Raw genomic sequence first — 22453 nt, 5'->3', positions numbered from 1 at the left:
TCGTAGATGCCTAAATTGCGAAAAAAGTTAAATAAACAATTGATTTATTGAAAAAATTGTTTAAACAATTTTTGTTGTTGTAAATAATAAAATAGGATGAAAGCGTGTAAAAAGCACTTTCCAAAACCCTCATAAAAATTTTAAATTTAAAATTGAAACTACCCCTGCAGGCATTGGGGTTGAAAATTCAACCCCCCCTCACTTGGGGAGGGTTGGTAATCCTGGTCTATAAGTTTGTGGATTAACTACTGTTGGGTAGGCGAACATATTCCCAGAATTTAGAGACAATCGAAAAACATGACTTTTTGAGTTGGGGCAGTTGAGGAATAATGCCCCATATACATATATATATTATATATATATATTCCCCACCTCTCTCTCTCTCTGTATGTCGGTGTGTGCGCGCGTGCGCGCGCGCGTGTGTGAATGTGTGTGTCAATACGTGAACTGCGAAGTAATGCGTGAATTACATTGGAACACGTTTCTTAGTTATAGAATGCATTTAATCTTCATCACTATTCTCATCTATTACAGGATCAGTGTTGTTTTCTGCGAATAGACTACTGAGAATTTCAGGTTAAGAATTTAGAGGTACAGAGCGTAAATAAATAATACTCGCAAAATTATGGGTGAAAGTGAAAATATTTAGAAGTATCTAATTCTATTAATAAGTTTTACAATTATGTGAATCGTTGAATTCAACGAAATAGGTAGTAAGAAAAACTAAGCTTAAGGCCAATCTGAAAAAAAAGGTTTCTCTAACTAAATATCATTAAGCAATGTTATACGTAAAACAACATAACTGATGTTATTTATCGCAATTCTTCTGCAGGCTAATGTTATATTCATAGATGTGATTTGCTTCCAGTAGGACCCTGCGGTGGTCATGTGAGTATAGTTTTTTATGGTGAACACGTGCACGTGTATTTTTGAAAGTAACTATTCATACTTTTGTTAGTATATCATATTTTAACGAATTATTTCAGCGAGATAAGAAACTATACATTTACGATCGGCCTCCCTGTAAACAAGGACGGGATACTTAAGGAGCCCCATGTAATGGAGGGGTCAATAGTCTTGATCGATCCTCTGACTAGAGCACGTCACTCTGTTCAATTTTCTACTGAATAAATTCATTTTATTCCAATTCACACATTTACTTTTTATTCCGAAATTACTTACATCGGATTAGTTTTCGGTGTAAGGCACTTACGCAAAGGTGCATATGGTGTATATAGTCTTAATAGGTACAAGCCTGACTGATAACCGTCATGTGGTGTACCTTGGGCAAACTTAAAAATAATTTGGCGAATGTTAGCAGTTAACGGGAACAATATTCTTCGTATATCTCAACTATGACTATTACGGAGATTCAGTCTATACTTTTTCTAATCTCTTATTTTATACTATGAATCAAGAGAATTCGAAAAAAAGATTTATTTTTTATATTTATTCCGCAAGGGGGCTTCCATAAACCACGTGGCCCAATTTTTACCACTTTTTGTTTATCTGTTCCCCCATGTGGTTCACCGTGGCATTATAGTCGACCCTCCCCCCCAACCCCCAAGAGTGCTACGTTTTTTTTCTATCTCTTGTAAAACGAAAATAAAACAAATTATGAGTGGCATAGCAACCACGCAAGTGGTTGCGACCAGAATTTTCTTGTCTCGATTTGTTAACTAATATAAACAAACAAAAAGACTTGGAGCAGGGGCACTCGGTTTGATTTGCAGGGATCGAATTTAAGACTCCGCATGCTATTTGAAAAAAGGAGTGAGCTATGCGCTGTATTATCATTATTTTTTACATCTGAATATAAAACCACGTGGAGCCGGCGCGTAACTCCCCCTCCCACCATGTGGTTCACCGTGGCCTTTCGTAGACCCCCCCCCCTCCACCTAAAACAACCACGCGGTTTATGGAAGGCCCCCAATCGGTTGTTAAAATTGCAATAGAAATATTGTATATTTTCAGGCGGTCTGTATAATGCATATTGCGTTTATCGTGTACATTAGGTGTCTGTAGTATGTACGTGTATGGGGTATGTTATAGCAAACGGAAAAGGAAAAAATACAAGATTCAAAGTAAAATCTATGCAGTATTATATCTATAATTACAACTGATGCTAATTTAAGAAATCCATGAGTTTAAATCAAGAAGACCCCTCGTTTTAATGGAATACCATGCTTTTTAGGGACAAAGGACACAATTTTTTTTTCACCATTGGGATCATGCTGGGGAAAATATATGTTGTTACTAAGGTCGAGGTTCGCTTTTTGAGAAAATAATTACGGCGGTGCAAAAAAGTTTTCATTAAAAATTTTATTTTTCAAAATTCCAAAAAATTTTTTTTTCCTATTTCTAATTGCCAGAATTAACTCTTCATTTTTTTAGAACTGCTGTGACACCTTGTACAATATATATTTAAACCATAAACATTTATCAAACCATTCACGAGAAAATTGACTTCTTTGATTTTTCGAAAAAATTTTATAACTTGTGTAAAAAATTTCTTTTTAAGTTGGCACTTAAGATAAATTAGTCTCATAATGGGGCCAACTTACCATATAAATATGAACCAAATATCTTCCAAGGCAGACCACCCATGCTTACCCGGCTATGGCCTTTGTCGCCTGAATTATATCCACAAATTTTCTTAGAACCATTTTGAACTACAATGCATCTTTTTTGTTTAAATCGTCAAAAATAACATTAAAAGAGTAATCATGAAAAATAAAATTTGTATTTAATTTTACAATATCTAAATAAGCAGTCCCCGATCAAGGTGCCTACACGGAGAAAAATTAATGTTTAAATGTAGATATTCGAAGAGTAAGATTGTACCACCTAACATGCAGATATTCATACCAAAGATCTACTATCTTTTTGAGATGTTAGGGCTAAAAATATTTGTATGTTAAACTGAAACACATTCAGATGTTAAAATCGCCCGAGCGCATGCGCATTGCGCATTAAAATCTCTTAACTAAATTTGTCGGGTCTATATTTTCGATATCACAATTGCAGAATATTACAATTTTGGAAAATTTCAAAAGAATAAAAATTAATGCCATCTTTAATTAAAATTGGATAACGACTTCTGTATGTATACACAAGGGAAGTATAATCTTAAATTGCAGGTTATATCATTATATTGACATGAACACATTTGACAAAATGCTTATAAATTTCAAATCAAATTTGAGTTCTAATAACCTAAAATAGATAGAATCTTAACTGCACATTACATATCATTCGTTTCTCGCTTACTTATCGCGCTTTTATTTTTTATTTTGCATTGAAAATATTACACATAACCTCAACTTGACTGCATGTATCATCTAATCGACCATAAATATAATATCTCGGATATTTCACTTAAACATTTTGGATGTTCCGTAGTAACATCTCACTTTTTAATATCTACAAATGCTAACTTTAAACATTCAGATTGTTGTCCTATAGTTAAACATGAAATATGTTAACCCTGAAAAGCTGCACTGAGAAAAATGGAAGGTCTGTTTAGCAATATAAACGTGCAAACAGACCATATTGCAGGGTCGACTATAGGACAGCTCTTGAATTTGGCTAAAGCGACTATCGCTATAAAGTAAAAACAAGAGGTCCAAATCGACAATCTCAGAAAGTGGACTTGATTTCCACAGATCGTCATCTCGGTCATCTCAAGCTGGCTGACCCGATCATTGTGAAGCCTCGGTTTGGAAATCTCGGATGGTCGATTTGATTTTATCAGACATTCGACTGGGTCGTATTTAATGGTCGATTCAATTATCTTAGATATTTCACCTAGTTATTTCGGATGGGCGATTCGATTATTTTTAAAGGTCGACTTGAGTATTTCAAAGTGTCAATATAGATATTAAGCAAGGATAATTCGGTTATCGCAAAGGATCGATTCGAAAATCTGAGATGGTGAAAAGGACTATAGATGATAGTCAAATATATATTTTTGAATTATTTTAAAACAAACTTTTGATTCTATATGTCTGAACTGGCATGAGGTTCTACTATGTAAATAGTGGGAAGTCCTTTATCAACTGATTTCGGGTAGGCATTCCGATAATAATCATTAATCAAAAAGTTACTAATGCGTATAAAAATTGTTAAAAATGTAAATAATAAAAAATAATTATTTATGAATCTAATTTTAACGCTTTTTCTACGAATTAGTAGTTTTTTTACTGATGATTGGTATAGATTGAAAACTATTCATAAATTAATAAAAGTCATCGCACTATTCAATTAGTACAACTTCATACGAATTCAGATACAGAGTATAAAATATTCACCATAGTATTTAAAAACCGTACATAAATTATAAATTAATAAAGTATACAATATAACTGTAATAAGACAAATTATAAATTAATTATAAAAGGGTTAAAATTCGATAAATACTTGAGATATAAATGCATAGTTTATTTTATTAAATAGAACTTATTATATACAACTTTATTCTAAAAAGTAATACTAATGCAGGATTAAGTTAAATACTGCAACTGCAATTGTTAAAATTAAAAACTTTTCTTGCCAGCTGCTTTCATTCTTTTTGAGCCGCCCCATAAATATTCCCTAGAACAATGTAAATAATAAATTAGCATACAAACCATTAAATCATTTTCTTATTTAAATAAAATAAAAGTTTTTAAGGTAGAAGGTTAAATGTTTTGAAAAAAGTGAATTTTTAAGAAAAAAAAAATCTTCAATAAAAAAGATTATTTTCAAAAAAAATGATCAATTTAACACAAGATTTTCAACCAAAAAGTGAAACTATCAACAAAGAAGAAGAAATTTCCACCCCAAAAGACAAATTTTCTACAAAATAGTTGATCTTTGGACCAAAAAGTTCAACTTTTAACAAAGGAGATGCACAAAAAGAAAAAAATGTCATCTTTGCAGCGATTTCAGAGTAAATGTTACATGTTACAACTCTATTTAATCTTGTTTTGTTTCAATGCCATAAAATTCAACTGTATCTAATTGAAAAAAAACCGCAACAAAAAGTACTTCTGTTCTTTCACTTTTAGATTTCCTTTTTACCCAAAAAGAGTAATTTTTAACAAAATACATGAACTTTCTACCCAACGGTACAATTTTTAACCAAGAAGATGAATTTTCCACAAAGAGTAAAATACAAATTTGTAACTTTTTGAATACACAGGATACAGTTAGAAACAAACATAGAATTGTTAAATTTTTTGATTAAATAAAGAATAATATTAACAATAAAAATAGATTTGCAACAAAGCTTTTGAATATTTAACAAACAAACAAAAAATTATCTGGCCAAGAAGATTAATTTTCTACAAAACAATAGAATTTTCACATTAAAGATTATTTAAAAATGAAACGCATAAATTCTCAATAAAAAATTTTAACTTTCAAGTAAAAAACATTAATTTTATCAAAAAATGAAAATGCCAGTTTAAAAGATTAATTTTCAACCAAGCATGACACGAATTTTAATCAAAATAGTTACATTTTCAACCAAGGAGATGAAGCTTCAATAAAAAAATAAGAATTTTTAACAAGATTCTCAATCAAACAGAACCATCAACAAAGAAGGACCATTTCCTACCCAGAATACATTAATGTTTAACCAAATAGTTAACTTATAAGTTTATAAGATCAATTTTGTACCAAAAAAAAGTTTTTCCAACAAATGAAACTCTTCAAGTTTTATTTTTTAAAACTAATTTTTCATTAAAATGCATTATTTTTATTAAAAAAACGTATCTTTTACAAAAAGTTGCATTTTATACTATATAGTTATTTTGCGAAACAAATTTTTGAATTGTTAAACAAATATGGAATAGGTATATTTTTATTTGGAAAATATAATTTTTTATTTAAAAAAAAAAATATTTTTAATAAAAAAAACTACGCTTTTACAAAAAAGTTTAATTTTCTACAATATAGTTGACTTTCCAATCAAATTGTCCAAATATTTATATTTACATTCTTTTTTTACCCCAAAAAAAGGGAAGTTTTAATAAAGGTGTTCAATTTTCTACAAAACAGTTGAATTTCCAAGACAAATTTTTTAAACAAAATAGTGTCATTTTTAACCCGATAATATGAAGTTTCAAGACAAAGTGTGTTTTCAATAAAATAGTTAAATTTTAACTTAAAAAGTTTAGTTTTTGACTTGAAAAATAAAATTTCAAGAAAATACATACATTTTTAACCAAATAGTTGAATTTGTAATGGAGAAGATTACTTTTTTACCAAAAAAGATCAATTTTCGACAAACTACATAAATTTTGAATTAAGCAGTTCAGGAATGGAGCAGGTACTAAAACAGGTATAAAAAATAATTATCGAATAATGACTAATTACCTATAAATATATTAATTGTATTTTCACTGCAGTTCCAGCTCTCCATTCTCTGCATATAGGAGTACGAGTACGACCCTGCTCCTGCAATGTGTCCTTTAATGAATTTCAGGAGTGAATGTCAGAACTGAAAAATAAAGACTGAGTTTTAAGTTAATAAATACAATTCAAGTTGATCCTAAATCGATTAATCCAAAAATTAATAGTGATTACTGAAATAATTATAATCTACTTCAAACTAACATTAACCTCAAAAAGATTAGAATTAAATGTCTTAAATCTCACATAACATATGGAAAATATTAACATCACAATTACGTATTTAAAACAGGTACTTACAGAATAAGATATTTTCCATTAATCCTCAATAAATGCACTCACATGACACGGAAATCTTGAGTAAAAACATTTTTTTAACAGAAAGCACCAAGAGTTATACGAATTCTATATGCTAGCAAACTAGCGATACCCTTTAATTTTTCACGTGCATGATTGACGCGCAAAAATCAAGTAATTGCCCATATGCAATGGCCTATCTGCTCCTTCGTGGATGATCGAAATGAGTGAAAACAATATGTGCGGACTCACCATGCCGAAAAGAATACCTTAGTTATCCCTGATGGTGAGCCTAATGTTCTTATAAAAGTCAGACTGGCGATAAAATAAGAGTCTTTTTAACCATGTCGAAAAAAATTTCGAAGGACCGTTCGACCATGTAGAAAGACTTTCTGGCTCTCTAAATTTTGACCATACAACGTTGACCATCCATTTTTCTCCGTGTGGATGTTACGTTTGAACATCCATTTTTCTCCGTGTACAGAAATGATTATAATATACATCTTGATTTTGGACTAAATCGAGTGCGACGCACGAGATACCTGATGAGAATGTATTCGTTAAAGCTGAAGAAGCTTTGACAAAAGATAATTCACAATCACTAAATTACAGTTGTCGATGGTTTGATTTTTAATTTTGAAAGGTCTGTGTGCAAATGTGGGGGAAGTATAAAGACCGAGGGAGTATCGCCAGGCGAATACATCATTGACCGCGAAGCGCGAGAGCCAACAGAGGCACGCCCAAGGCGCGCTCAATCTTGAGAGAGAGGCGTACCATTTTTGTCTACATCTATTTATTTTTCCCAGAATATATGTTCAAAATAGGATTAATGAACGTATACATAAGGCAACTCGGAAGGCGCTAATAAACAATAAAGATATAGCTAGAATACATTAGGTATGATCCAGGATATTACTTTCAGGAGTACGACTAAATTGTGTGGTACCGCAGTTTTTGGGAAAAATGTCTGGTGATCTGTGGTGGAATTATTGAATCCAAGGAGTCGTCCAAGGAACGAGAAAAGCGTACAACAGTAACTTGAACGTCACATGCCTGAGCAATAAAGAAAGAAATAAGTACACTTGAAAATTATTACAGATACAAAAAGAGGAAAGTAAAAATACTAGTCCAGAAAAGAAAATATTAAATCAAAACAACAGAAGAGAAGAAAATGCAAAACGAATTTGAAGGAACCAAGAAACTGTATTATAAATGATCGTTGAGAAATATAAAGAGAGGTAAATTATAGAGTTATGCAGCCTGAGAAATAGCAAGGGTGAAATTCTATATAATGCAAGCGGCATGCTAAAATCGGGTCCAAATTTCGAGGCCCCTCACTGCTTTTGATTGCAACTCGCACAAAAAATCTCTAAATTGTCTGATAAAAAGTATCTGAAAGCTTCATGTCTTCCAAGTTTAATAAAACGATTCATGTAAACCTAAAAATTGTTATTAATAGTTTGAGAAAAACATCCCAAAAAACAGGGATTTTGGGCCTATATTTGCAAACGCCCATTTTTACCGGTTACTAGAAAGAGTGCGACGTTAGGAAAAATCTGGAAAAATACACAGATATTCTTTAGAGCAATACATTTTTCAAAATTGTGAAATATTTAATAATTTATTTTTTCGGGTCTTTATTTACAAATCCTCTATCTTCAGAACAAATAAAGATGGGAAGCCGTTTGATGGCACCAAATGTGCAATTTCGTGATGAGAGTGCAGTACAATAGTTCAATTTATAATAATTTCATTGATATGAAAGAAATATCTTTGTAAATATTTTTGACTTTAAACAATGTCGGTGCCTCGTCCGGCATAGCAGGACAAGTAATAGAAAAAAAGTACTGCTTCAATGATAATAGTAAATCCAGAATCAAGCTGTCTTTGTTACTATTTTCATCTATAAGGTACTTTCTTTTACCACTTGTCAAGATTTTTCAAGTTAGAGTTTGCCATAAATGTGACTTCACGCAATCTGACTTAATGCAAATGTAACTAGCCACAAATATGACTTGCCGCAACGTACCTTGCCGCAACATGACTTGTCTCACGAAATAAGCCATTCTCCCAAACTCAATCCAAACTTTGCCTTTCTTGAATCACCCTAATGTACAAAGAAAACATGCGTTTTTCAGTAATTTTATTTCGTACAGTGTCTTCATTATTAGTTGATAAAAATGTATGATTAAATCAATTTTTTTAAATTAATTTTTTTCGAATCACATATATCGTTTGAGAAACACAGAAACCTTTCTTAGTGCTTCCTAATCAATTTTCCAAACTTTCAAATCGATATCTCATTTCGTCTTGACTCATTTTTCGTGGACACACAATCAGTCATCAAAGAAAAATGTAGAAGGAATTTGTTTTCTTATATATTTTTCTTTCATTGTATACTACGTGAAAATAAAAAATATAAATGTACAATAAAAAATCTCCCCGCTTTGCGGGCACATTCTCATCGCACGCTACGCGCGCGGCTCGCTTCGCTCGCAAGTTTCAGCACGCCTAGTGCGCGCAACGGTTGAATCTCGCGCTTCGCACTCGAACATAATCACACCACGCGCTTGGCGCTCGGATATTTATTCTTTGCATTTGGAATGCTTGAAAAAAACCATATCAAAAAGATCTCTTTTAGATGGCAGTATTTATATGCGTCTTCATATTCTGAATGGTCTACTTAATTAAGTATAGTCAAAGATTAAGTTTCTCAAAGCTCTGTAGGCTTTGAGGTACACATTCTCATCGTGAAACTCGCGCTACGTGCTCGATTTCCGACAGACATTTGTGAACAGGTTTTGTTGGATTTTTTTTCTCGTAACTTACGTCGTTTTTCCACACATTTTTTTTATTTTATTTTATTTTATTTCAACGTTATTTTTCACGAATAAAACAAAAAGTACGCGTCCTATCAAGAAGTGATTCTCAAAGAAATTGTTGATCTTTTTCGGGATAACCATTTTTGTTGATTCATCTTTTTTCGTGTCCTACATAGTTTGTCCACAAAATGGAATTTTTTATTTTCTATTATTTTTTGTGCAATCAAAATTTGAATTTTCGATTTTTGAAAAAAATCCAAAAATTGATTATGATAATCTTGTAGGGCTTTCGAAAAGAAATGTTTTTCTTCTCTTGACTTTTTTTCATATCGTGCGTTTTTCGGCTTAAAAATTTGATCTTCGGTTTATTAAAAAAATTTTGAAAACGCTATAACTCTGAGATTTTTCTTTTTATCTTATCTTATCTTTTTGAATTTTTTATCAAAAATGGCTGGTTCACGAACTTGTCCTTTCTTTTAGGACCTAAAATAAGTGTGCCAAAGATGAATTTGATTCGTTCATTTTTTCTAGAGTTATCGTGTTTATGGACGGACGGCCGGACGGACAGACAGGCAGACAGACGCCATCGTGAAAACCTGATTTTCGGATTCAGGGGATCTCGGAACTTGGAGATCCGTTGAAAAAGTGTGATGTCAAATTTCCGACAATTCTAATACATTCTCAATCATAAATGATGAGAATGTAAAAAGTAAGAACATAACCGATACGATGAAGCATTAAATATAAGGTCTCTTGCGAGTACTGCTTTGTCGAGTGGAATGTGTGAAGTGAATATTATCATAAACGTTAAGATCTAGATTGGGAATTATTAAGATGGGAATTCTGATTAAATTAGAAAAGAAGCAAAGTTTTCTTTGTATACTAATACTTAAGATAACATGTTAATGGTCTGAGCATCAACGCGTAACCATACGGAAGTTGTTCTCGCGTTGGCTTCGTAGTAGAACTTGAGTTTTAATCTCATTAATTCGTCGGCTATGTTGGCTATAGCATTACCGCGCTGACAGGGTTTCCCATGCCAGGCAGGCATTTAAATAAATACCGACGGTGGTCGCTTCCTGAGGATCGTCGGGCGTTCCGGGTTCCACCGGTGGGGGGCGGCAGCATGTAAGCGGATAGTTTTGAGCTATATGATGGACAGGCAGATCTCGCCGGGATACCCAAGAGAGCTACTGCCCAGCCAGATTAGCAGCAAATCAGCTGAGACGTCTGATAATAGATGGGAACCTCATCTCTAGAAGAACCATCAACCAACTAAGGGCTGAGGTTTCAAATGCATTCTATCAGCAACTCCAGGGTGCGCAAGCCAAAAAGAGGATTAAATAGACGCCGGAAATGAATGCACCCCGCAGATGCCGTGGAAAAGGAAGTTTAAATTGCCACGAACCGAGATGTACGGACAAGCGGGAGCCGGATCTAGAGGATGTAGAAAGGGAGTTGCATGGTTGCCTGGAATGAATAGTCTATCTATCTCAGCCTTCGACACAACTCGTATCCGAAAGAGGCCTAAGAACTAGGAAGCACCGGTTGTAGATGGGGTGCAAAGTTTCTAGAATAAATATCTAGAGGGACTACATCCCGTCCTTGATAGAGTCTTTCAAAATATCGTGGAGAATCCAGATCACGTGCTCTCAGTTTTTTACTTTTAATTTTTGGCTTTTATGTGTATGTGTAAGTTGAATCAAACGAATTCCAGCATTGATATAGGGAGAATCAAATGTCTGTTTGGTTCAAATAAACATTTTTCTGAATTTATAGACGGGCTCTCCAGCGTGTATACTCGCAAATTATGACGAATGTGCAACCAGGATATAGGATTTCGAAATAACGACTGAGACGCTAACGAAGTCACTAATCACTTGTCGCGTCTCGCGACCGTGTTTAGGAGCAAAATAGTTGGTCATAAGTATTTGTAGGTGGAAAGTGGGCCAGAGCTGGGCACAAAATACCTCAATTACATTGCTAAAATACATATATTTCAGAACCATGTAGTTGAAATACATCACAGGGAAAATACAACTCAGCTCATGTAATTGAAATACAGCTAAAAAATACATTTGAGTATTTGGAAATATTACTTAAAATACATCTAAGAATTTTATTTTGTAGTTGAGGTATTTTGTGTTGTTTCTTGCAAATACTTTCAAATAACAGCATACAAAAATTCTTTTATAAGTAGAGGACTTTATGGTCAAAGAGTGGGAGTACAAAAGACTAAAAAATGGGTAGCACTATTTTAAGGGGTTACTAGGGGGACAGTATGGTCCTAGCGTACGAAGAGATGCGCAGTAGAGGTCTGTGGAGCATAAGGGTGCGCAGTGCACGATCGTGGAACGTAAGTCTGCACAGTAGATACATACGATATGTCAGGATACGCAATAGAATTTGGTATTGCTTAGAACATAAGGCTCTGCAGTAGCGACCTAAACTATGTAGGGATACACAGTAGAGATCTGCGAAACATCAGACTGCGCAATAGAGATATATTGCAAGCAAGACTGCACCAGAGATACATATGTGACGCGATCCGCGAAAAGGAACCTGCTAGGCAAAATATATATTTTCGTATTATTATGGATTCTATAAGCTCTTCAACTGATCTTTCTAGGGGTGCGATCAGAATTTTTTTATCTGCATTATTTCACAAGATATAAATGATTGAAAAAGTGTCTTTCAACGCGTGCGGAGCGGCAGCTTGACGTGTATTCTCTTCTTCTCCCAGCACTTCCCCCAATACTCGCCGTGACCCTTGCGTGGAGCTATACCTTCTATGATCGCGAAAACCAAAAGTAAAGAATACGTTGCTCCTTAACGTTTGCGTCGATTCCATAATTTTATAATAAAAATGAATGCTGGATTTACATATAAAATATGATGCTAATATAAATTTTATTTATATTAGTTTAATTTTAAAATATTAAATTTTTTAATTTGGGTTGCAGTGTGTCATTTCCGAGGAAAGTTTCATATCAAAAAATCGTTTCCATAATTCAATTGATAGAGACATAATATTATACAAAATATAATTAACTTTTTATTACCATTATGTAATTAATTTCCTCCAGAAAGCTCCATGGTTCTTTTGTGAAGTTTTATTTATGTGAAATTTATATTTTAAGTTCAAAGGAACACGTATGATTTTGCAGTATTTTTTTCTACAGAAATTTCATAACTTCGCACAAAAATACTTCAAAAACTGTATGTTTAAAGTTTTATTGAATAAAATTTTTTATTTTTCTAATTCTATGTTCGAACTTTTATTTTCATATCAATGTGTTGAGACCTCCTGAAGCTGAATATAAAGCTTTGGCGATTGCGTTTGTCTGTCCGGTAATCTGCCCAGGAACACGATAATTCTCGAAGAAAAGGATCGGATCAAATCGAGCTTTGGCATGTTGAAACATTTGTTTTTGGAAGCCCTACAAGATTATCGTTATAAGTTTTTTGAATTTCGTTAAAAGATCAAAAATTTCAATTTTGATCAAATAACAAATTATCCGAAATTCCATTTGGTGCGCAACTATGCAAAATTTGAATACAGATTGATAAATAAAAATTGTGCTAGTGGAAATGATCCACAAATTGGTTATTACTCGATGCGTGAACCGGTGGAGGAGAGAGTAGGGAAACACAACTGTAAGGAGTGGATGTCAGAATTCTCCGCTGAGATTTTTCTTTCGTTCCGCTGCCTCGACCTCATGATTTCTTCAATCACTCGCCCTTGGAAGTAAGAGTTGCGTCTGAGACGCTATCAAGGACAGACCGTTCGTTGCATTTCATGGCCATTATAAGTTACTGCATCAGTTTCTGTCGCTGTCATGTGACGCGCCATCACTTCCTTTTTCCTGCCCACCGCTAGGTCCTCCTTTTTCTTTAACTGTATAATTAACTTTCATGGATTTTGAATCAGAGTTGGATGAAATTGTCGTAAATTGCTCGCATCGTATGGATCCCTCTTTTGCTAAAAAAGAAAGAAAATACCACACACAGGTGTTCCTAGAGACTTTAACTCCACTGAGAATCTATTTAAAAATCGATATTCTGTTCAAAATAAAAGTCCCTTCTTTATTATTGTAGAGCCAAAGAGGGATTGTGAACCAAAACATTTTATGGTGGTCGGGAAAATTCTACATACCTTGTTTCCAGGTTTAATCGAACACATTGAGGAGTCTAGCCTCTCGCGAATTCATGCCCAAGCTTTGCTATCACTGCTACAGATTTGGTCATGTGGCTAAACAATGTAAAAAAAGCCCTCGATATCGATTCCGTGGCGGTGCTCTTCATGAAACTGGGATCGAATGTCCCAATGAGAAATCACATGTTGTTTGTATCAACTGCAAGGGCTCTCATTTATCATCAGACAAGAAATATCCAGAAATCCTGGACCAAATCTCGATTAGGAGATTTTCGGCGTTTAGAATACTTCCCATTAACGTAGCCACACGTCTATTCCATCAGGAGAAAAAACGTGCTCAAAGAAAAAACTCGAGCTTTGATGTTAAGTCTTTGATCAAAGAACCGATCCCTCATTCTAGCCTTCCCTCAACAATGCCTAACTTTAATTTTTCCAACTTCCCTAACTTTGTAGACGTTGACTTAGATTCTGCCATGGGTAACCCGAGTTCAAGCTTTCAACTACCTTTTGCAACCGTCACTGCTTTTTCGAAACCAAAACCATGCGAACAGCACCAGAATAAGCAACGTGCTCAATCATTAGTGTATCATCAGAATCCCAACCACGGCGATAAGCACGCTAATTTGACTCACTCAAACATGACTCCGACCTCTTTTAACACCAGTCTTGCTACTGCTGTTCCCTCCTCACCGAACAACATCAACCCCTGCCATTCTACTCCTTGACCCGCATTTCACTCATCACTTGCTTCTTAATTTGCAGAAAGCCTTTCACAGATCATGTATTTTATAAATAAACTTTACAATCAGATGGCTTCTTTGTTTGTCTTACTTAACAGTTTTAGTTCCCTCTCCAACCTCCCTCAAAACCTTAATTTAGCTCCACTTTCACAGATTGCTACTAACAGTAATTCTTCTTAGATCATGACTAAAGAATCCTCCCTGGATATTCTTCAGTGGAACTATCGGCGTATTTTTCCTCAAAAAGGTTCATTCGAAAAAATCTCCTACGTGTTTAATATCATCCTCTTGAACGAGACCTAGCGGTCGGCGGTGCCAACAATTCCTTGCGTGAGCTCGTCCCACGTATGGAAGTCGAGGTCCTAGACATTGACACAACGACTGACGTCGATAAAATGATTGCGGCTGTCCAAAATCACTTCGGGGATTTGGAAATAGGGAAGGTAAAATTTGACTTAGCGAAGAGAGCCTTCAGGGGCCAATTGAAGGCCTACGTGGAATTGAAGGAGGAGTTTGTTGAACGACTCACTCGAACAGGATATATAAAAGTTGGTTGGATGTCCTGTAGAGTTTGAAAGAAGACGGAGATTTTGCGCTGCTTTGCTGCCAAGGCTTTGTCCACGTGGCAGCAAGTTGTGAAGGTCCTGATAAGGCCAAGGCATGCCGGACGTGCGGTCTGTGGAGTGTGTGAGCATCCCGCAGTGCTTTCTCTGTGCTGCTCGTACAGAAAAACCCCGGACAGACCATCGACCGGGTTCAATGAGGTGTTTGTCCTTTAGGAATGCCACCCTCTTAAGGAAGCCTCCAAAATGGCGACATTGAGAAGCCCAAGCTGGCAAAAGAGCAGAACGCCAAGGCACGGCGTAGTAGCCTAATCTCCATGCTCCTGAAGTAATGCGAAAGCGAATTTCGGAAGCATGGGTTAGTAGGAAAGGAGTTAAGGTTGAGTGGGTAGGTGTCGTATGGTAAGTCCCACACTCACATTCGCTCCTTTGTTGACTGTGCGTTCATATGTGCATCTCACGTGTATGTATATAATGTACATATGCGTGATGTGCACATATTGGGCTCATGGTGCCCAAAGTTCGCATGTGGTCAGCGCATGAGCATTTTCCGTTTTTACTCCGTCAACAACAAAAAATTGTCTTGATATTTTACTAGATACCCTGGCAGTGGTTGTTCCAACTGATTTGTGACAACTACTCATTGCTAATGTGTATAGGAATCCTCGAGCTTCCGTTAGGTCAACTAACTGGCAAACGTTTTTTGACTCGATGTTAAATTTTTCTAGTTCACTCATTGCGGGAGACTTATTAACAATGGAGAACCCACTCTCTTTCTTCGGCCAGTATAGGCCAGTTCAGCTATAGACTTATCGATTGTATTTTCTAACTTGAAACTACTTGCTACTAGGTCAGTTCTTGATGATAAAATGCGCAGTGATCACTTCCCAATAAAAATTACTCTTGGTATTCCATTTAAATACTATCAGTTATTTTCACGCAAATACGATTAAAAGAGAGTAGAGTGAATAATTTTCAGGTCCTTTTTGTCGCCTCTTCATAAAGATGACAATCTTCCTGAGCTTCAATCATCACATGATAATATATTATTAATGCGTACTACAAGTGTGTAAAGGATATAGATGACGCTCTTTATAATGCGGACCCAAGGATTGAAAGGAAGCCTTTCAGGAAAAAATTTTATCTGTCCTCCCCCCCTTGGTGGAATAATGAGTGTGATAAAGTCTCTCGCATTAGATTAGCTAAATATAAAAACTATATGGCCTCTTCCAATTATGAAAATTTCATTTATTTCCAAAAATACCAGGCGCTAGCCACTGAAACACTTAAAACCTTTAAAGTTTCTGGTTTTAGGTCATATTGTGAATCCTTATCGTCTAACTCCTCTGTTGCTAATGTTTGGAATGAAATTAATGGATTTCTCCATAGATTAATGAACCCACCTTCATCTAATTCTAGTCCCAAGCAAAAAATTGATATACGGGGTGTTTTTATTTAGATATCGAAGCTGCATACGATAACGTAATTCCTAACATTCTTATCAATGACCTGATAGAAATACAATTTATACGCGGAAATTACACTCAATCATATACCCAGGTTGTAAAATCTTTGAATTCGCCGATGGCATAGTCCTCTATTTTACATTATGCGAATAAAAATAATGTCTATCTATTCTTCAACAAAGTTTAAATTCCATTAGCACCTTTTTGAAGGAAAGTGGACTATCTATCTCTGCAGAAAAATCTAAACTAATTATTTTCCCAATTCCAATCAAAAACCTGCCACCTAATGTTTCCATCTCAATAGACGATCAAAATATTATTCCATCCGAATCGGCTTCAGTTTTAGGTATTATTTATCACTGCACCTTATCTTGGGAACTTTACTTCTTAAAGTTAATTAACAAAGGAAATCAAGTCCTGAATATTTTGAGGCGTTTATGTGGTACGTAATGGGGTTCTCACCCAAAAATTCCCCAAATTTTATTTCATGCCCTGGGGAGGAGCTCTTTCGACTATAGTAGCCATGTCCTAACCATTTATAGAGGTGATACCTTTTTTTGGAAATTAAAAAAATTACACAATAGATTTTCGCGTGTCATATCTGGTTACCGTATATCCACACTTATCATTGTCATGCAAACAGAACTAAAGGAGTTACCATTAGCATCTAGATTCTGATTATTATCAGATAAATTTCTAATAAAAACCAGCTACCCCGCTACATTTCCTAGCTCCCTATTCGATTGATTTTAAAATAGGCTTAACTATATAACAGAGTAATTCTCCGGAAATAGTTTTCAACAATTTTATTAATAATAAATTTATTTCTTTTACCAACTTCTACACGGATTTGGCTATTAAGGAAACAATCCAGCTTATTTTAGACAGCACAATCCCTAACTCAGTCATTTTTTCTGACTCAAAAAGCGTTTTGCAAGCTTGTCAAAAATTTCATGACTCTTCCTCTACATCAAACCTTATCTTCAAAATCCGAAATCTTCTTTCCATTGCATCCGAAAATAACCTTAGCATAACTTTAGTTTGGATCCTTGATCACAAGGGCATTCCAGGTAATGAGAACGCGGATAATTTAGCAAAATCGGCTACTATAGAAGGAACCTTTCATCTAACTTCGGTAAACCGTGGTTTTACAAATCTAATCTAGACAGAAAATCAGTAGTCATTATCTCAAGACTACGTTCTAGCCACTAGAACTTTGCAACTAGCTTAGCTAGGAAGGGTTTCATGGATAGTGGTGGGGGGGGGGTGCTTTTTGCGGCTTTCCCGAGTAGGATATCAACCAGGTGTTGTGGGCCTGCCCGAAATTCGCAGATTCTAGAAAAAAAACTTGAGTCAACTCTGATTGAAAATAAATCTTTCCCACCGTTTTCTTTGAACCGTTTCTAATTAATCCTACAAACCAAGTCTTTCTCCCTTTTTGACCATTTTTTAGGAAGAATCATTTATTTATTTAATGCAATTTTAGTCATAAAATGCCAAAAGAAGACCAACTTGCCAATATTTTCTTTTGTCCTCTCGATTCACCTTTACCATAAATTTTAATACCAGCTTCAAAACATTTCTTTTCATCTCTCAAGTTGCAATTTTTCTAAATCAAATTTAAAGCTTTTTATTTTTCTTAAATCACAAAAAGGCACCTTCAGTTTATTTTTACCATTCCGATTTGATCCTAGCCTCTTGACTTCACATTATAATTCTGACTCCAAACCAAATACCTAACATTATGGCATTAAATCCTCTCTGGATACAAAATAGTCACAGCCATGACCAAATAGGTCACGCTATAATTGCGCGGATTGTTTTTTCATCAGACCTCGGCTAATTGTTCTTCCCCTCCCTAGCGCACCTGCAGTGGAGTGTGGAGAGAAAGGAGGAAGAAGAATCACTTGGGCTGTAAAATTTCACTTTTGCCTAGTAGGTCCTTTTTCTCGGATCGCATCACATATGATACTTAGGGCCGCACAGTAGGTATTTATAAACTATAGAAGTGCGCAGTTGATATTTATAGGAAATAAACTGCGCAGTAGCTGTTTATGAGAGATAGATATGCGCAATAGTTATTTATAAGACATATAGCAGAGCAGTATAATTTTATAATAAATTAGGCTGCGCAGTAGATTCCTGTAGTGCACATGGCTGCGCAATGTAAACATATTATAAGTGAGGTATTTGTAAAAAAATATAGATGCGCAGTATTTTGATACACTAGACTACTGCGCATGTATGTATGTTGTAAGTACCTACTGTACATCCCTAAATGTCTCAGGTTTCTAGTGCACAGCCTTACACGCCGACTATCTCTGATGCGCACCCCTATATACATACGGGATCACATACATAATAAGAAACCCTGCATATAGTATTACATATGTTTAGCGCGCACCCCTTTGTACTTCAGGACTAAACTGCGCAGCTGTACGAGCCATGTATACTGCATGACTCTACCGCGAATTCTTGCACATTACAAGGTTTTACTATGTAACCCTGCACATTACAAGGTTCTACTGCGCCGTCTTGTACATTACATGGTTCTACTGTGCCGCCTTATATATTACAGGGTTCTTCTGCACAAGTCTGTACACATCAGGACTCTACTATACAGGCCTGTACATTACAGGATTCTAATGCGCATCCATGCACTGTACAGGACTCTAATATGCAGCTTAATGTATACAGTAAAGGTAATGCACAGCTCTATGTACTACAGGACTACAGTGCGCAGATTTACGAGCCATGTATTGCGGCTGCGAACCCCTACATGTTGGAAGTCTCCAATGCGTAGTGTTGCGTACTAGGCATATGCCCCCCCCCCCCAAGCATAGTAGGCCTTTACTATGTATACTTATGTAACATACATATCTTCTGTGCATCCCACATTCTGTAGGATTTACTGCGCATCTCTTCGCGTTATAAATCTCTACTGCATAATCCTGCGCATCACATGACTCTGCTGCCCTAATGGCAGGGACCTAAATTTTCAGGTTTTGGATATGCACGACGAAGTTTAAGTGTGAATAACTTAGCTTGGCCTTCTTTGATATAAAGAAATATACGTGTTTTAAGCATCTCTTTTGATGCACTTCAAGAGAATTATATTATTTTTTTATTTTAATAAAAATTAACCACGATTTATCGGAACTAAAGATTAAAACCGAATTTGACAAATTTAGAAACCATCAATTATTTTATTAAATCAAAAGTGATTCTACTGTTCAACACTTTTGATTATTTGAGCGATACAATACACTCTACAGTCGCCGCAGCAGCAAAACATCCCGCGATACGTTATAGGCACCCGCTCTTATAAACGCTTATTTCTTCGAAATGAAAAGTTTTCCTATTTTGGTCAAAGCAGTGTTTCAAAGATGAAAACTTCTACTTTTTAAGACTATTTTAGAAAAAAGTCGATGATGTCGGAATTTTTCAAATATCTAAGTTTTAATTTCGATAATTCAAGGCTCAATTTTTCTTGAAAAACAAATTAAACCATGGTTCTACTGGGAGCCGGTGTTATTTTTAGATAACGGTTGCTCCCAGTAGGACCATGCGATATGAATCTTCAGTTTATTTTTAACCAGTAATATGTGAGCGTTCCCGTAAACAGGGTCCTTATGGCCAGATAATTTCCCGGCATTTTAGGCTCAAGATGAACCCTCTACGTTGAAAAATAAATCTCCGGGGAATTTATGAAGGTTGAATTGTTAAAAACCGCATTTTGATAAAAACGCATCTAAAGTTGATGAGTGCTATAAGCGCACGTATTATACCTTCCAAGTAATTTCGGAACATGAGTATATATTGCCAATAGATTTTTCATTCTTTTTACACTTTTAAATTTTAATGCACAAAATATGTGGCGTCGTTGCCTCGACGACTGGGCGTTCGTAACGGATACTTTGTTGTTTCATCTAATCTCCTTCACCACAGTTTATAAAAGTAACAGTTTTAGTAGATTCAAATAATAAATATTAAAGAGATAACATCGAAATGGCTTCAAGAGGAAAGAATTTTGCCCTGATCTGGTAGCTGTATGATAGGATATAAGATATAATTCAATTCATCAGTGATTCCTAAGAAAAGTCGAGAAATATAGTCTGTATACAGCTATATTGAAGTAAAATGACATAATAGCGAAGAAGACTCTCCAATTAAAAGCAAAAGTGCTAGCTATTACTGTAAGTTAATAATTTTATTTTACGTTGTCCTGTATAATAACATTTTGTCGCAATAATAGCTTGAAATCTAATTTATTCACATTCATAGCCTCACTCTACCGGCATCCGAGCAGGTATCAACCGCCATTTATTTATTGTTTTGAATAGACAGTTTTCGAAAAATATAGTTCATCCATGGCGAACTACTCATCAACCAGAAAAAGAACGAGTCGTTCGCCGATTGACTTAAAATTTTTCAATGGATAACTTGGTAAAATTTCGTATTTCGCAAATACAAATGTTTTTTGTTGGACGAAAATCATAATAGCAAAAAATTAACATAATTTTGATTTATGATTCTGTCATAGTTGACTGCACGTTATTAAAGCGAAACAAATTAAATTCGTCTCCAAGACATCGATGTCTGGCTGCGTCTCAAAACTGAGTCGAGACATAGGCCTTTGTCTTACTTTTATGGCCATGACAGGTAAAACGGCGTTTACTTGTCTTAAGTCGAGCCTTGTCTTGGCCAAGACGACGTTTACTTGACTCAAGACGAGCCTTGTCTTGGCTAAGATTATCGATTCTTTTTTGGCTCAGAAATCAGCTTAAAATTGATGAATGAAAAAATTGTAATTATTAAATTAGTTATTTTTGATTTAAAAATTCAGAATCGGTGGGTTTGTACGAATATAATCCTTACAAATTTTCTAAATAAAAATTAAAAATTGTAACTTTATAGAAGGATCTTCTAAGCCGTTAAAAATACGTAAAAATAAACAACATTTTCAGTATCATCGTCAAACAAGTATAAGACAAATAACAATTCGTAAATAAATTGATTTAATATATATATATATTATAAAATATATAAGATTGTTTAACCATTCACAATTATTAGCTTTTATGACTGTTAGAATCGCCCTTTTTGTTAGGGCAGGTATACGCTCGAAGTTATAAACAGCCCGTGTCGGAGACACAAAAATTCGACTCTAGAGATAAATGTATGTCCTCAAGACATAGAAACTTGTCATCAAGACATAAATGAAAGTATGGCTCAGTCTCAAAACTTAGACATGCTTAAATCGACCTTTTCGACTTCAGCATGTCTTGATTGAGGGCAATTGAAGTCGAACGCAAGTCGAAACATTTTTATTCGGGTATATACGTATTATATGTATATGTGGTTTAAAAATACAACTAATTAATAATTATATATATATAAATATTTATATATATATATAGTTTTCGAAAGCGAAAAATCAACATTAGTACAAATCGTATAAAAACACAAGGAAAGCAATCAAGATAATCAAGCCAGGGTGGCCACTAGTTTTCAAATTTCCGTTTCTCGGTTTAGAAAAAAATTGAACCCCTTTGGGAATGAGACATTCCTTACGAATTAATTCGTGAATCAATATTTGGCATCTAATTCCTATATTTAAGTCGTTAAACCCTGAAAAACAACTGCGGTGATCAAATCACTGCGCTGGTAATACTGCGATTTCATTTTAAGTGAATTGTAAATATTTTGTGAAATTTAGCTTATTCGTACTTATGAAGTTATTAACAATTTTTTTGAAATACAATATTCTAACATTAGAGACACACTGCGACTTTGACAGGCAAAATCACTGTCGTCTAAGAAAGGTTAGTTTGGTGGTTATGATATTGCGCCCGGAAATCCGCAGTAATCCATTCATCGCGGCAAATCGTGTACCAAATACTGCTTTCATAAAAAATAGATTAAACAAATTAGTTAAAAACATAGATACTTGAGTTGATTTATTGGTGATAAGTATAAATAAATCAAACGAAAATTTTCTGAATTGCTTCAA

General features: G+C 34.8%; 1 protein-coding gene across 1 annotated transcript in view; it reads left to right on the top strand.

Annotated features, from left to right (window-relative positions):
* Positions 1-22453, top strand: part of LOC117181207 — a 63290-nt gene that overhangs the window by 14906 nt on the left and 25931 nt on the right. Inside the window, exons 6-7 of the mRNA XM_033373770.1 lie at positions 13754-14334; positions 14715-14963. Of these exons, the coding sequence (XP_033229661.1) occupies positions 13754-14334; positions 14715-14963 (830 nt within the window). The remainder of the gene's footprint in view (positions 1-13753; positions 14335-14714; positions 14964-22453) is intronic.

Source organism: Belonocnema kinseyi, chromosome 10, assembly GCF_010883055.1.
Source record: "Belonocnema kinseyi isolate 2016_QV_RU_SX_M_011 chromosome 10, B_treatae_v1, whole genome shotgun sequence".
Taxonomy (NCBI): domain Eukaryota; kingdom Metazoa; phylum Arthropoda; class Insecta; order Hymenoptera; family Cynipidae; genus Belonocnema; species Belonocnema kinseyi.
This window is presented reverse-complemented; position numbering and strand designations above follow the sequence as displayed.